This window comes from Cydia strobilella, chromosome Z (assembly GCF_947568885.1).
Source record: "Cydia strobilella chromosome Z, ilCydStro3.1, whole genome shotgun sequence".
NCBI lineage: Eukaryota > Metazoa > Arthropoda > Insecta > Lepidoptera > Tortricidae > Cydia > Cydia strobilella.
The window spans coordinates 3,263,102-3,278,007 of record NC_086068.1 but is presented as its reverse complement, the minus strand read 5'-3'; the positions used below and the strand labels follow the sequence as shown (position 1 = coordinate 3,278,007).

The 14,906-nt window shown below is 42.1% G+C and overlaps 1 protein-coding gene across 1 annotated transcript in view; it reads right to left on the bottom strand.

Annotated features, from left to right (window-relative positions):
- The window catches only part of LOC134754577 (tyrosine-protein kinase Abl), a 93,756-nt gene that overhangs the window by 44,263 nt on the left and 34,587 nt on the right, over positions 1 to 14,906 (bottom strand). The window contains exons 3-8 of the mRNA XM_063690894.1: positions 14,591 to 14,703; positions 6,077 to 6,276; positions 4,676 to 4,774; positions 3,517 to 3,709; positions 2,194 to 2,249; positions 1,389 to 1,672 (exon numbers count right to left, since the gene is read on the bottom strand). Coding sequence (XP_063546964.1) covers positions 1,389 to 1,672; positions 2,194 to 2,249; positions 3,517 to 3,709; positions 4,676 to 4,774; positions 6,077 to 6,276; positions 14,591 to 14,703 — 945 coding nt within the window. The remainder of the gene's footprint in view (positions 1 to 1,388; positions 1,673 to 2,193; positions 2,250 to 3,516; positions 3,710 to 4,675; positions 4,775 to 6,076; positions 6,277 to 14,590; positions 14,704 to 14,906) is intronic.

Below are 14,906 nucleotides of genomic sequence, written 5' to 3'. Positions count from 1 at the left end.
TGCGAACAAGAGGATGATTAGCAAGGGCCTGGCACTCTTTGATAGAGAAAGATACGAGTAGTCTAAGGCCAGGATTACACTCGTAAGTTTTACTTACGTAAGTAGGTACACAGCTATACTACAGAATGAGATATAAATATCGTTATCTCATTCTAGCAAATAGCTTTGTCCCTACTTACGTAAGTAAAACTTACGAGTGTAATCCTGGCCTTATTGCGATTCCTAAAAGAGGAAAGAGAAAATAGTGCCATGCTTTGTCCTTATCACCGACCGGGCATTTTTTTATGATCGGGTTATGGCATCATAGCAAGGAGGCAATGGCGAAATACCGAAATTTATAAGAGTGAAAGAGAAAAAGGATTATGCTGCCATAAATGAAACTGTCAATACATGAATATGTCATATATTACTATCTCTGAAAACTTGTCAAAAGCCTGTTAAAGGTTCAGTATGTATAAGTTACTCTATGGTTGACTAAATGCGTGGCCAAGTGTACGAGCACTACCGCGTCTGCTGCCAGTTGCCGTTCCTCAAGTAGATTCCCTCAACACAATTATGGTGGAGTACTAAAAATGACTCACCTGTGTATGAAGCTCCTGCTCTCCAAATAGCTCATTCCCTCGGCGATCTGCGTTGCCATGTACATGAGCACCACCGCGTCGATCTGCTGCCGGTTGCCGTTCCTCAAGCAATCCAGCACTCCCTCAACACAATTATGGTGGAGTACTACCAAATACCAATGACTCACCTGTGTATGAAGCTCCTGCTCTCCAAATAGCTCATGCCCTCGGCGATCTACGTTGCCATGTACATGAGTACCACCGCGTCGATCTGCTGCCGGTTGCCGTTCCTCAATTAATCCAGCACCCACAGTTATAGTGGAGTACTACCAAATACAAATGACTCACCTGTGTATGAAACTCCTGCTCTCCAAATAGCTTATGCCCTCGGCGATCTGCGTGGCCATGTACATGAGCACCACCGCGTCGATCTGCTGCCGGTTGCCGTTCCTCAAGTAATCCAGCACCCACAGTTATGATGGAGTACTACCAAATACAAATGACTTACCTGTGTATGAAGCTTCTGCTCTCCAAATAGCTCATGCCCTCGGCGATCTGCGTGGCCATGTACATGAGCACCACCGCGTCGATCTGCTGCCGGTTGCCGTTCCTCAAGTAATCCAGCACCCACAGTTATGATGGAGTACTACCAAATACAAATGACTTACCTGTGTATGAAGCTTCTGCTCTCCAAATAGCTCATGCCCTCGGCGATCTGCGTGGCCATGTACATGAGCACCACCGCGTCGTTCTGCTGCCGGTTGCCGTTCCTCAAGTAATCCAGCACCCACAGTTATGGTGGAGTACTACCAAATACAAATGACTTACCTGTGTATGAAGCTTCTGCTCTCCAAATAGCTCATGCCTTCGGCGATCTGCGTGGCCATGTACATGAGCACCACCGCGTCGATCTGCTGCCGGTTGCCGTTCCTCAAGTAATCCAGCAGATTCCCTCGAGACATGAACTCGGTGATGATGTAGAAGGGTGGTTCTCTTGTGCACACGCCGAGGAGTTTGACTAGGTTCCGGTGTCGCATTTCTTTCATGATGGCGGCCTCTTCAAGGAAGTCTTTTAGGGCCATCGTGTCGTCTTTAAGGGTTTTAACGGCGACCTAGGAAGATTGACAATAAATAAATACTGTTGATTTAGAATTTTAAAAGTGTTTTTAAAAGTATTTGGCGCATCAATATAATCAACTTTTGAATGTAAATTTTTTACTTGTTTGTCGATTGATAGCTCAGTAGCTATAGCCGAATAGTAAATTTTTTAGTTTTTTTAGGGTTCCGTACCCAAAGGGTAAAAACGGGACCCTATTACTAAGACACCGCTGTCCGTCTGTCTGTCTGTCACCAGGCTGTATCTTATGAACCGTGATAGCTAGACAGTTGAAATTTTATTTCTGAAGATGAATGTAGAAGATGATGTATTTCTGTTGCCGCTATAACAACAAATACTAAAAAGTACGGAACCCTCGGTGCGCGAGTCCGACTCGCACTTGGCCGGATTTTGTATAATAAAGGCTTGTCTGTGTATAACAAGAATCCAGGCCGAATTTTAGCATGGAATATGATGGTTACAGCACGTATGGGTTATAGAAAGAATAATGTAAGAAGAAATAAATTACACACTTACCGTAATGTTAAACTTCTTCCAACCAGCCTCGTAGACGTCGCCATACTGTCCACCTCCTAAAACCAGTTGCAACATTAACAAAAAAAAATTAAAAAGTTGTAACAAGTGTCTCGTTTTTCTTAGTTTGATTTGAAAGGGACGACACTACAGTGTTGCCACTTTTTAATTTCTACTCTTTTTTGCCAGTTTTTGTTATTGTCCTTCACTCTATTTATTTTCAAGATAATTCTAAGCGTAGTCAACCAACCCTATCATTGATTAACCCACGCGTGTATTCAACGACGTGTGACTTAAATTATCAATCTAAACTAAACCTTACTGCGAAGACTTAAGGTTGATGTTACCTAGATCGTGCTTCATCACGTCGGTGCGGATCTCCCACTGGCCGGGCGGGGCGAGGGGGGACACTAGGCTTGTTGCGCCGGCTAAAGCTAATAGCTCCATGCATGAATTTATTTTTATTTTTGGATTCATAATTTATATCGTTGGAACACCGGAAATGATAAAAATACTTTTGTATACCTTAACATTATTTTATTAAAAAATATTTAAAATGTTGAAAATTTTTGAGCGGTTGAAACGCTCATAATTTTTGGCGCGAATTCGACAGAGCGTGATGACGTCACACGTTGGGCGGCCCAACTGACGTTTGCTACTAATGACACTAATCTGTCGAACGCGTGACGTCACGTGGCGTTTCGCTCACTAGCTTTTCGCGGGCAAATTTTTGTACTTTTTATTTATAATTTTAAGTAATTAAATGGTAATTTAAAAACGGAAATGCATTTGTAACATGATATAACGGTAACAAACATCCGAATAAAACATATTTCGTTCAAATATAAACTTCATGCATGAGGCTAATTGTGGACCGTATTCCCAGTACGTAAGGTTGAGTTTACCTAACTTGTGCTTCATCACGATGTCGGTGCGAGGACGAGGGGGAACGGTAGGCTTGCTACAGCAGTTGTGGGCCATATTCCCAGTACATAAGGTTAATTTTACCTAGCTTGTGGTTCATCACGATGTCGGTGCGAGGACGAGGGGGAACGGTAGGCTTGTTACAGCAGTTGTGGCCTATATTCCCAGTACATAAGGTTGATTTTACCTAGCTTGTGCTTCATCACGATGTCGGTGCGAGGACCAGGGGGATCGGTAGGCTTGTTACAGCAGTTGTGGACCATATTCCCAGTACATAAGGTTGATTTTACCTAGCTTGTGCTTCATCAGTTTCATCACGATGTCGGTGCGAGGACGAGGGGAAACGGTAGGCTTGTTACAGCAGTTGTTGACCATATTCCCAGTACATAAGGTTGATTTTACCTAGCTTGTGCTTCATCACTATATCTGTGCGGTCGATCTCCCACTGATCAGGCGGGGCGAGAGGGAACACAGTGGGCTTGTTGCGCTTCGGAGCCGGGTAGAGAAGTTGGGTGATAAGTCCGTCCCCGAGAACGGAATGGTGGTGGACTAGTTCGGCTAGTGTGCCGAATTTGGACTCCGATGTCACGTACACCTGGAAATAAGGGAATGATTATCATCATCATCATATCAGCCTTTTATCATATAATAAACAGGGCAAAGTATGTTATCTTCATACAACGCACCGCGCGCGACTTGTATGTGTGCGCCATAAGTATCTATGCGTCGCCGCACGCAGACTCAGACAAAATCTCGACCCGTTTCTCAGTGCGCCAGTCGAGACTTTGTCTGAGTGTGCGTGCGGCGACGCATAGATACTATGGCGCACACATACAAGTCGCGCGCGGTGCGTTTGTATGAAGATAACATACTTTGCCCTGTTTATACTATGCCTATTATCGCCCACTGCTGAGCATAGGCCTCTTATCCCAGTCCTGGGCCATTCTCATCCAGAAGTGACCCGCAGTCTTCCGAACGGAAAGATATATGAAGAAATGCTAGATGAAGCAAGAAGCGCTAGTCGTGCTGATGTAGTCTTATCGAATGGTTCCTCTACACGATGGCGCAGCGTAGGCCAGTCCAAGGGACGCATTTATGCGTTAGCGGGAGTAAGTGATATTGCTATGTCATTCCACCGCAATGCTGCGTCCCTTAAGAGTCCTTGGACTGGCCTACGCTGGGCCATTATGGAGAGGAGCCGAACAATAAGACCATCTGCCAATGCGGCAATTATTCGTTCGTCGTGTTGTTTCCATGGTATAAACCGCGGATATTCCCGATCATTCATTGGTAAACCAATCGTAGTTTCGTAAAGCGTATATTAATGTTATGTAAGTGAAGAGAGTTCAAACCTCCCTAGCAATTTTTGTTCGACGTTTCTGATAGAAAAAACCTGTGTTAAATCGGAAAGGTACCTTTTCGTCGGAATCTTCGTTGATCCTGTAGTGGTACACTCGGCCCTCGTATCGCAGCGATATGCTCCCCTGGCACGGACTCGACTCAGAGATGAAAGATACATAAAAGATGAGATTTATTATTAAAGATGAGTGGTAAAGTGTACCTTTCCGTCGGAATCTTCGTTGATCCTGTAGTGGTACACTCGGCCCTCGTACCTCAGCGATATGCTCCTCTGGCCCGGACTCGACTCCGATTCGCGGACCTGAAACAACCATACATATATATAATTGAGAATATTGCATTTATTATACGTCAATGGAAACAACGCATTTTATTTAGGGGGTAATCCACCCACGGATTACATACTCGTATGAATGAGTCAAACAGGCAGATAGACAAAACTGTAGCAGAAAGGTTCATAACTTTCGGAAACAGGAAATACATAATATGAGCGTGGTCACTATTTCGACCTTGAAATAAATGCATGCTATTTAGACACACTACGAGTAAGTGTGACTCAGAATTAAAAGAAGCTGAAGTTACTGAAGCTACCTTGTACCAAATATAAATAAGAGCCTGCGGCCAATCTCTTCTACCAAAACCCTGACCCCAACGCAAGATATCAAAGATCCAAAAATGACCCCTTTGCTCGAAAATTACATTCTGTGGACTTATATTGACCGGGATATAGACCGTAAATGAAAGAAGCCCCTGGCGTCCGTTGGCTCGTTGGGTGGACGACATCCGGAAGATTGCGGGTCACTTCTGGATGAGATTAGCTCTGGGCCGGGACAAGTGGCGTACTGAGAGAGGCCTATGCTCAGCAGTGGGCGATAAAGGGCTGATATGATGATGATGAAACCGTGATTACCTTACAGACTGTAATATCGGGAGCTCAAAAACAATACAAAAGGTAATCACGGTCTTTATCCCGGTCAATGTAAATCTAGTGAATGAGCTCCATCATCCAGCAAATGGAGATGGTGGGAAAAGCTCTCGAGTAGCAGACGGATTTTTCCTAGGGGGTAACTGCACAAAAGATCCCTATGGGTCGAAGTGTATTCGCAAGGGCCCCCGATAACCATAAGATAAGATTTATTTAATCGTATGGCTTAGTAAAACAGTTATAGATACAAATTTAGTCCAATTAGCCACTCGATGGCCTCGTCGCTAAGGACGATCAGGTCTTCAGGAGGTCCATTGGCATAGCTCGTTATGGGACAATCTTCTATTATATGTTTGATAGTTTGTGCAGCCTCGCCACAACTACAAGCCGGGGATTCCACCCATCCACAGCGGTGTTTATAGTAAGCACAGCGACCGTGGCCAGTGCGAAGTCTGTTGAGGTTGCACCAATGCCGTCTTGGGAGGTCAGCCCCTTTAATTATGTCACCTGGAATTATTTCGGAACCCAGCTTCCCCGCCATCAATGAGTTCCACGACTGTGACCACTCGCGCTTCAGGTTGAAACGACTATCAACCAGATAAGATAAGATAAGATAAGTCTAGTGAAACTAACCGTGAATCATTCAAAACTGTTACATTTTGTGACACTATTACTCACCAGGAAACTGCCGTTGATACCCGACGAGAGCAGATACTCGGCGGCGTTCCGCGAAATCGGCCCGTGGTACCAGGAGTGCTTCTCTAGCGAGTTGACGGGTGTGACGTAGTTACTTGGCACCCAACCCAGCGCGCCGCTCAGCGTGTGCGCCTCACACCACTCGCCCGAAGCGTTGTAGCTCATTATGCGGACTTGTTCGCCTGAGGGACAAATGGTGAATTTTGTGATGGGTGAATAAACTTTTTCTTGTCACTCGTTGCCATGGTTACGTTCTCCTGGGTCACTCTTTAAACCCCGATTTTATTGTAATTAAAATAACCAAACATGCATTTTTGTGGTAGATATTCCTTTCCACTGAGCTACCACTAATAACGTTTGTGGATCGTTATAAAACATTCCGTCTAACACACTGTGCTAATATTGTCCCCTGGCTGACGGGACACAATAACAACAAGAAATAGTTGATTCACCCTGATACAAGTGTGGTAAGTTAGCAATGACGCAGGGTCGACATAATGTCAGTCAACCAATTTGATTCCTAGGCCACTACAGAACCTTGTCGCTTTAACTATATATGACAAACAATACCCAATAAACACTGTCATTGAAGATAAACAAATTGATTCATTATGACATAGTTCTATGGTGGCATAGTAAAATCGGTTGACGTTTCGCCAGTGGTGGCACAAAATGGATGACTGAGCATTAAATAGCTTTTCATCACACTCGCTCAGTAAATTTGAAATTGCACGCAGGCTTAGCGGGAACTATAGAAAAAGCGTTTTCCCTAGGGAGTTATGAAGTTTCTAGTATTATAATTGACAATTTTTTGTATCGCAAGTGTGATGAATAACATTGTCTGTAATTCGGGGCGTAATAATATTGCAAACTCGAATCTATAAATCGCTCCGGCAAGCCGTCACGATTTAACTATACTCTCATTTGCAATATTTAACTTACGCCCCATGTTGCACAATGTACTATTGTTTCCCATGCCATTTCAGTACATAAATACGCAACTCGCACTTTAAATATAACAATTTATGCATGCCCTATGTAATTCCTATTGCGATATGCGAACAGAGCAATCGCCTCGAACCTATTTAAGTTCAGAACACCATGTTTTTACCTCTTTGGCTGCGTTTCGACCAGGCGGTCTAGCATAAGTTGCGTTCTCGCGCGCGACTATACATCTAGCGCGACTTCAAGTATGGACTCGCGCGCGAGAACGCAACTTATGCTAGACCGCCAGAGATGTGCGGGTGCGTTGCGAGAGATGTGTTTATCATTCACTTCATTTGTTTTTCTCGCTCAGCGTGCAGTGATTCTATTGGTAATAATTAATAACAAATCCCTCGCAACATAAATATCTGGTCAAAACGCAGCCTTTACCTTGTACAAGTACAAAAGTATGGAGGACCGTCTGAATTTGACACTTAAGACAGTGTCCGATTGGAGCGACGCTAACCTGGTCAAATTCAACGCAACCAAAACGCAGGCGTGTCTGTTCTCTGCGAAACGGAGTCCTTTCGGCCTGACTCCTACTTTCCGGGATGTATCCGTACCGATATGCAACCATCTTCAGCTACTTGGCACGAGTATCTCGTCTAACCTGAGCTTTGGGGCGTATATTGAATCTCTGGCCAAATTTGCAGCTAGACGATTGGGCGTCCTCTCTAAGGTCAAGCGGTACTTCACACCGGGGCAGCTTCTTCAGCTTTACGTAGCTCAAGTCCGGTCGTGTATGGAGTACTGCAGCCACCTTTGGGATGGGTCCGCCAAATATCAGTTAGCCGCCTTAGATTCCATAGACAAACGCGCTAGGAAGCTTATTGGAGATGCGGGATTAGTAGAGGCTAGACTGCAGAGCCTTGAACACCGTAGAAAGGTAGCTTGTTTATCGGTGTTCTACAGGATACATTTCGGGGAGTGTGCGATGGGATTACATAATTTAATCCCCCCATCTCCATTCTGTCACCGTGGGACTAGACGCGGACTTGCGTTTCACCCTTACGTCGTTACTCTGCCACTGATTCGTATTAAGCGCTATGCATCCAGCTTTATCATGCGAACGGCTAAGGAGTGGAATTCACTTCCTGCAAATATATTCCCAGTCCACTATAACTTGGATTTTTTAAATCAAGAGTGAATAGACATCTTTTAGGTAAGCATGATCCATCCTAGACTGCATCGGCACTTACCATCAGGTGAGATTGCGGTCAAGGCAAGCACTTTGTAATAAAAAATTAAATAAAAAAAATCTACACCAAGTTCAAAAATGTAGAAATAACCTTGGGATTTTACGAGGTTATAGCACAGGGCGGACACGCCATACATCAATAATCACTTGCGTTTCTATGTGTGAACGGCACGTCTGTACACGCGTCATGCGTCATAGTGTAAGTTGCTTGAAAACAGTACTGAGCGGCCGGCAAACGGCCGTCAATCTGCTGTCGCGGGGCGAGGTCATTCGAATCGGGGCGGGGCGGTGCGTGGCCGTTCTGTATGACAATACTATTACTTTTTCTGTGGCTATAAGTAGTGTGGTATTGTGAAAATAATTGGTACACAAAATGAAATTAATAGGTATATTTTCAGACGGTTGTAATGTGGTTTAAATCAGTGGTTTTACAGACTGAGTTCGATTTATCTGAAAGTCAGCAACTTGCGATAGCTCTTCGTTAGCAGATTCTTCTGTCCAACTTATATGCAGTTACTCTTTGACAATTCTGTTACCACAAAACATAATTTGGCACCGTACCTCGGCGTCATATTTTCTTGGGTTTTACATCCCTAACGCATTCAATAACTTTCTGGTCTGAGGCCACGACTCACCCGCACTGGCCTGCCATCGGGAACAGTCGAAAGCCCCCTGATCTGTGATAGCTACGCTCCAATGAATTTCAAAGGCGCCATTCGTTTTGGCGAACGGAAATTATTTGTAACACAATACCAAGCATAACGGATTTACCTGCCCATTTTGTGAATGTGGACATTAATTTGAGTACCTATGTGTCACTCAAGTTCTGACATCATCGAAGTTATAAATTGATAAAGTCAGATGAATATATTTTGGTATAATCATGGCGACATAATCATGTACAGTCGAGGTCAAAGATATGTTTACACTTTTGCACCTTACTCCTTTGTAATAAGGCGAAAAATGTAAACATATTTTTGACGTCGACTGTACTATAATGATTAGTTATTTTCATTTTTGTTATAACTAAGGTAAAGGAAAGTAAATATTTAACGAAAAATTATATTTTATTTACTTGAAATTTACAAATCGAATCACGGCGAACCGAACTAAGATTCAGTCAGTGAATTGAGTCGGACCAAGCTTTTGCAATGAAAAAGTGTGTCAATGTCATCATTAACATCAAATTTGTATGAAAATATAGTATATGTGTAGTGTAGTGTATTATGCAGTGGTAGGATTACTTATGGCGGTGATGGTGTCCTCCTTACTTTGTCCTATTGAAGTCGGTGAAGTTAGCTTAGAGTAAACTCGAATTCTAATTGTATTGGAGCCAGGGTGGAGAGTGGCCATTATGTATGAAATATACATACACAGTGGAATCCGTTTATTATGACTCCGCTTATACTCACCAACCGCTTACTATGACGTAATTACTGTGCGACGTTGGGTTTTTATATAAAATTCTTTGTGACAAAATCGGATAAGATGACTTCGCTCATAGGCCTTATAGTGACAAATCGCTTGGAATTATGTCTTATCTCTATATATTTTCATGATATTATGTCCGGTTATACTAACACATTCGGTAGTTTTCGTGGCCGTCCCCACGTTTTTCCCTGCGAGAACGTTTGGTGCGTGCGTGGCGTTTAAGTTATTTTAGTTTTGATTCTCGGTGACAAGTTGATATATAGTACAAGGTTAATAAAACTCATCTCTCACAAAGGAATTTGAGATAAATTTGGAAAAATTAACAAAAATAAGAAGTTAATCAACTATGCTTCATATGACATCCGCTTAGTATGACGTATTTGTCCGTTTGATGTCATTATAAGCGGGTTCAACTGTACATAATCTGTCACAAAACAATGCCTTCTATTAGAAAGCACTGTGTGAGCTCATTAACTGCCTGAGTTCAGCGCTAGTTATTAGATCATGTTTTTATTGAAAGTAAAAATAATAACAAACGTGGGTGGCCATGTTTTGAAACTTTATCAAAATATTACGTTACGTTACTTGACAAAAGACCAACATAATACACAACAAGTTCAGACTACGAGTATTGTTATAATAATGATAATAGTAATTTACACTCAAGTAAAGGTATACAACGTGCTCACGAGGAACCCTAAAGAGTTAAATTGTGTATTCCTGAAAGACTAAAATGTGCTATAAACTTTTAGTTTCAAAGGTAAATACCAATTAAAAATAAGTCTTTTAAGTAAATTTTACGATTTAACTCACTCGTTGTTTAACTCCCCATTCCATAAATAACGATTCTTTTGCCTAAATTGTTAATTGAAAGTACCCTCAAAGAAATATTATAAAAATGTATACTTAGTCATGTCTAAGAAAACACATGCATTTAAATTTCCTCGTATTCGAAATGAAAAGTAGAGTGTTTAACTCGGGTGAAAGGCATAATCTCATCCATTGGTTAACAAACTACTAATGCTTTGCAACTTATGAACAGATCAAATTATTTTTACTAAATATTTTGATTTGTGTTTTCCGGCGTCGGCCCCTCGATAATTATTTTCCATCGTATTTTCACGGAAACGTACGAACGTGTCTTGCTATTTCAGTCAGTCTCGGTACAGTCGCCATCAGATATATCGGAGCAGGCTAGCACCTCGGCCGCTCCGATATATCTGATGGTGACTGTACAAAGAGTACTGAGGGTATCTGAAGTAGCATGTCAAATACGAACGTTTCCGAGAAAATACGATGGAAAACAATTATGATATACATCTGTATATGATATCTATTTCATTTCAGTTTATAATGCCTTTGATTATAATTCGTGCTATTTAATTTTAGGGGTGAAAGCTAAATGTGGGATTCCGGGGGTAGTTTTTACCTTTTTTGAGGGCGAGCAGCCTCGTTCGTCCAAGGGGTTTCTCCCCGTCTTTAGGATGCATTAATTGAAAAAAGAATCATTAATCACACAGTATTTGCACCATACAAATAAATATACAGTCAAGGTATTTGATTTCTGTGCAACTTAGTACCTTGCCACAGTGACTATCAATATGAATGACTATGAACGAAACGCAACGGTCACTGTCGCACTAATATGGAAGAGTGATAAAGAGACACAAAACGTTTCGTTGTCGTAGAGCGTATAGCAAGCGATTATCACCTTGGCTAGGCCCGTAAGTCTTCACATTGATACGACAAGGTACAGTCAAATCGATAGCACAGAATAAGTAATAGTATTATCATACAGAACGGCCACGCACCGCCCCGCCCCGACTCGAACGACCTCGCCCCGCGACAGCAGATTGACGGCCGTTTGCCGACCGCTCAGTACTGTTTTTAAGCAACTTACTCAGCACACTATGACCCATGCCGCGTGTACAGACGTGCCGTTCACGCATAGAAACGCAAGTGATATTTGATGTATAGCGTGTCCGCCGTGTCGATAGCGACTGACAAAGTAGCCAAATATATCGGAACACATTCTTATTTCTATGGTAAAAAGGTGTGTTACAATATAATTGGCCAATTTGATTGTCACTATCTATTGGGTGCTGATTGTACGACGTGGCACAGAAATCACAATCCTTGACCGTCCATTGTCACACACAAATTTTCTATAAAAATTATTGGCCTTACGGGTAACTGTGGAATGTGAGTGTAATCGGAGTCCCAAGCAAGCACGGCCGAATACAAACGGAGATTCGTTTTCATTTTAAAACTACGTGTTGGATTGTAATGAAACTTTGCACAAACATGAGGTATATCTAAGTCCTGTAATAAGTTATCTCTCTATAATCTCAAAAACAAGTTTTTGTATGAAAAACTTAAATTCACTGTATTTTTTTAACTGTGGTATCTGAGGCTACATAAACTAATTACAGGAATAGATATACCTTATCCTATTGTAAGTACAAAGTTTCAGAGCAATCTAGCTAGTCGTTTTAAAATGAGAGCGTAACCACGTTTGTATGAACAAGAGAACCGAGCTTGCTGGGGACTTAACGCTAATAGAAAAGTAAATAATGTTTGGAAATGATCACGTGAATTTTGATTCTCATCAGTAATCCCGATACAATTTTTATTGGCGTTAAGGAAGAACGATTGTTACGCTGCGTCTTACGTAAGCGAACAACTCGCGAACGCGAAGCGAAGCGGCGCGGCGCGGCGGGCCCACGGCGTTCGCGTTCGCAACCAGATCGCCCACGTAGGACACTTCTATAGGTATCAAAGGATTGATTCACACCGCGCCGCATCCGCGTGTTGTTCGCCTACGTAGTACGCTGCGTTAACTTGGCTACGCCCACAGGTTGTTTTAGTGCGTTTACTTACTCATACATTGATTGGTAAAAACTCGAAATACAACCCTAATTGTTAGAGTATACAGGTATTATAATCCATGTTCAGTCACACTGAAAATTACTTAATTTGGGGCCAACTTTGAAATCCCAAAACAATTGGCACGATCACGCAATACTTCTAGAACAAATTTCAATCTGGAAATTGTATTCTTTTAATCAAATTAATGCATCCTATTATGTATATTTAAATTATACAAGATTGCCACAAATACTTAAACTATTGCCATAACATACGCCATTAGTTGCAATGTGTCATAACTGTCATAAATAAATTTCGCTCTGATTACCTTTGAAATATGCAAAAAGCAATTAAAAGCTTTGTATTGCTTTTGTTTGGAAAAAAATATTTACACAAATTTATATCACATAGGCAACTATAGTTACACAAGGAAAGTAATTGTATAATAGGGAAAAGGAACAATATTCCAGAATTAATGCGTCATTATCATTAATGGTCAAATTGTATCTTGTATGATCAGCATCACATATGGAATACAGCTGTGGGGACCAGCCAGCAACTCAAACCTAGATATACTTCAAAGATTCCTAAACAAAGCCCTAAGATTGATCACGTGTGCACCATTATTGGTTAGAAATAGTGAAATACATGAATACACAGAAATACCAACTATAAAGGGGCCCACTGACTATCAGTCCGCCGGACGATATCGGCCTGTTAGTTAGAACAAAAATTTGACAGTTCCGAACAACTGACAGGCCGATATCGTCCGGCGGACTGATAGTCAGTGGGGCCCTTACAACAAGAGGTAAACGAATACTGCAAAAAGTACAAGACTTCTAAACCACTGTAACGAATTAGCGAGAAACCTGTTAAACGAACAAGACTACATACCGAAGCTAAAAAGATGGCATATTCTAGGGCTAGACCAGACAATAAGTCCCACGTAAACTGGTGATGGTGCTTAGTGGAACACCACCCTAAATAAGTAACCTAAAAAACAAAAAAATAAACCATCTGATTATGGCTAGAACAGCTGATTGCTATTGCTCTCTTACCTATGAGGTTCTGGCAATTTATGAAAGAAATATCATGTTCATAAAACATCGTAAACAGAATACATCTGCGAAGAAATTAAAAGGAGTGCATGAAATCATCGATTCGCATTGGGATAGTGCGGGGACTGAATCCCTCTTGATCGAGAACCCAGCTGTGGAATGTACATAATCTAGTGTTGCCGATAAATCAATATGATCATCCACATTAACGCACAGCCAATCATACCATTACTATAATTAACATCCATAGTTGCAAATTATACTTGGGTTGGTTGTCTGCTGTTAGTCATGGTTTATATCGCTTCAAGGTCTTGATACCATTAGTGATAATCGGAAGCATGTACAGGTCTTCAGGCCGTGTTGGTTCTCCACTTCAGCTTGGAAGTTGAGGGTAAACTGTTGGTCTGGGGTGTGATAATTTCTTCTTAGATGAGAATCTGGGAGCAGCAGGCGTGCAACTTACCCTTGAGAATGTGCTGCTACTGCCTATGCTGGAGCGAATAGCCAGTCTTTGGTCATGGAGGACAGTGATCTTTCTTGCCTAAGCTGACCTGGTTCTTCTTACATTGGAACCTAGAGGACGAAGGCTAATGGTAAAGTTTCCCGTTCCCTGTCAATGCGGGCAGAAGACCTGTAGTTGAGATGTAGAGGGCGACGAACAGCTGGGGATCGTCCTCCTCGTGGTCAGCAAGGAGATTCTCTTTGAAGGTCCATCTGTAAGGGTACACTAAATAGTATCGGTTACCTTTCTTGAGCTGTTTGTTCCCACCCTGAAAGTTTGCTGTAGGTCCTCATATGGTTCTTTGGAATCTTTGGACAGGGTTTCTCAACAACTACAATGTAGAAAGCTACCAATTGAACTTTTTTTTAATGACCCTATAAGCTAGACGGCGAACGGCGAATGGTCCTATAGTTTCCCTTTCCCTGTCAATGTGGAAGACCAGTAGCAAGGATTACCTTTCTTCAAGCTGAGCTGGTTCTCCCCGCCAGCTTGGAAGTCGTAGAGGGCGACGAACAGCTGCGGATCGTCCTCCTCGTGGTGCGCGAGAAGGTTCTCTTTGGAGGTCCATCTGAAAAGACAAGATGAAACATTAATTCAGTAAATAAAAATTTAATGTTAAGGGCATCTGCAACGTGATTTGGTTTTGTTTGGGACAGCAAAGAGTGGTGGAGGAAAGAATTCCGTGTTGACGACTAAAGTTTATATTTGGCCTTAAGATAGTGTCGCTACAATCAGCTTACTTAATTATGGCAGTTATGACAAAAATGTGCG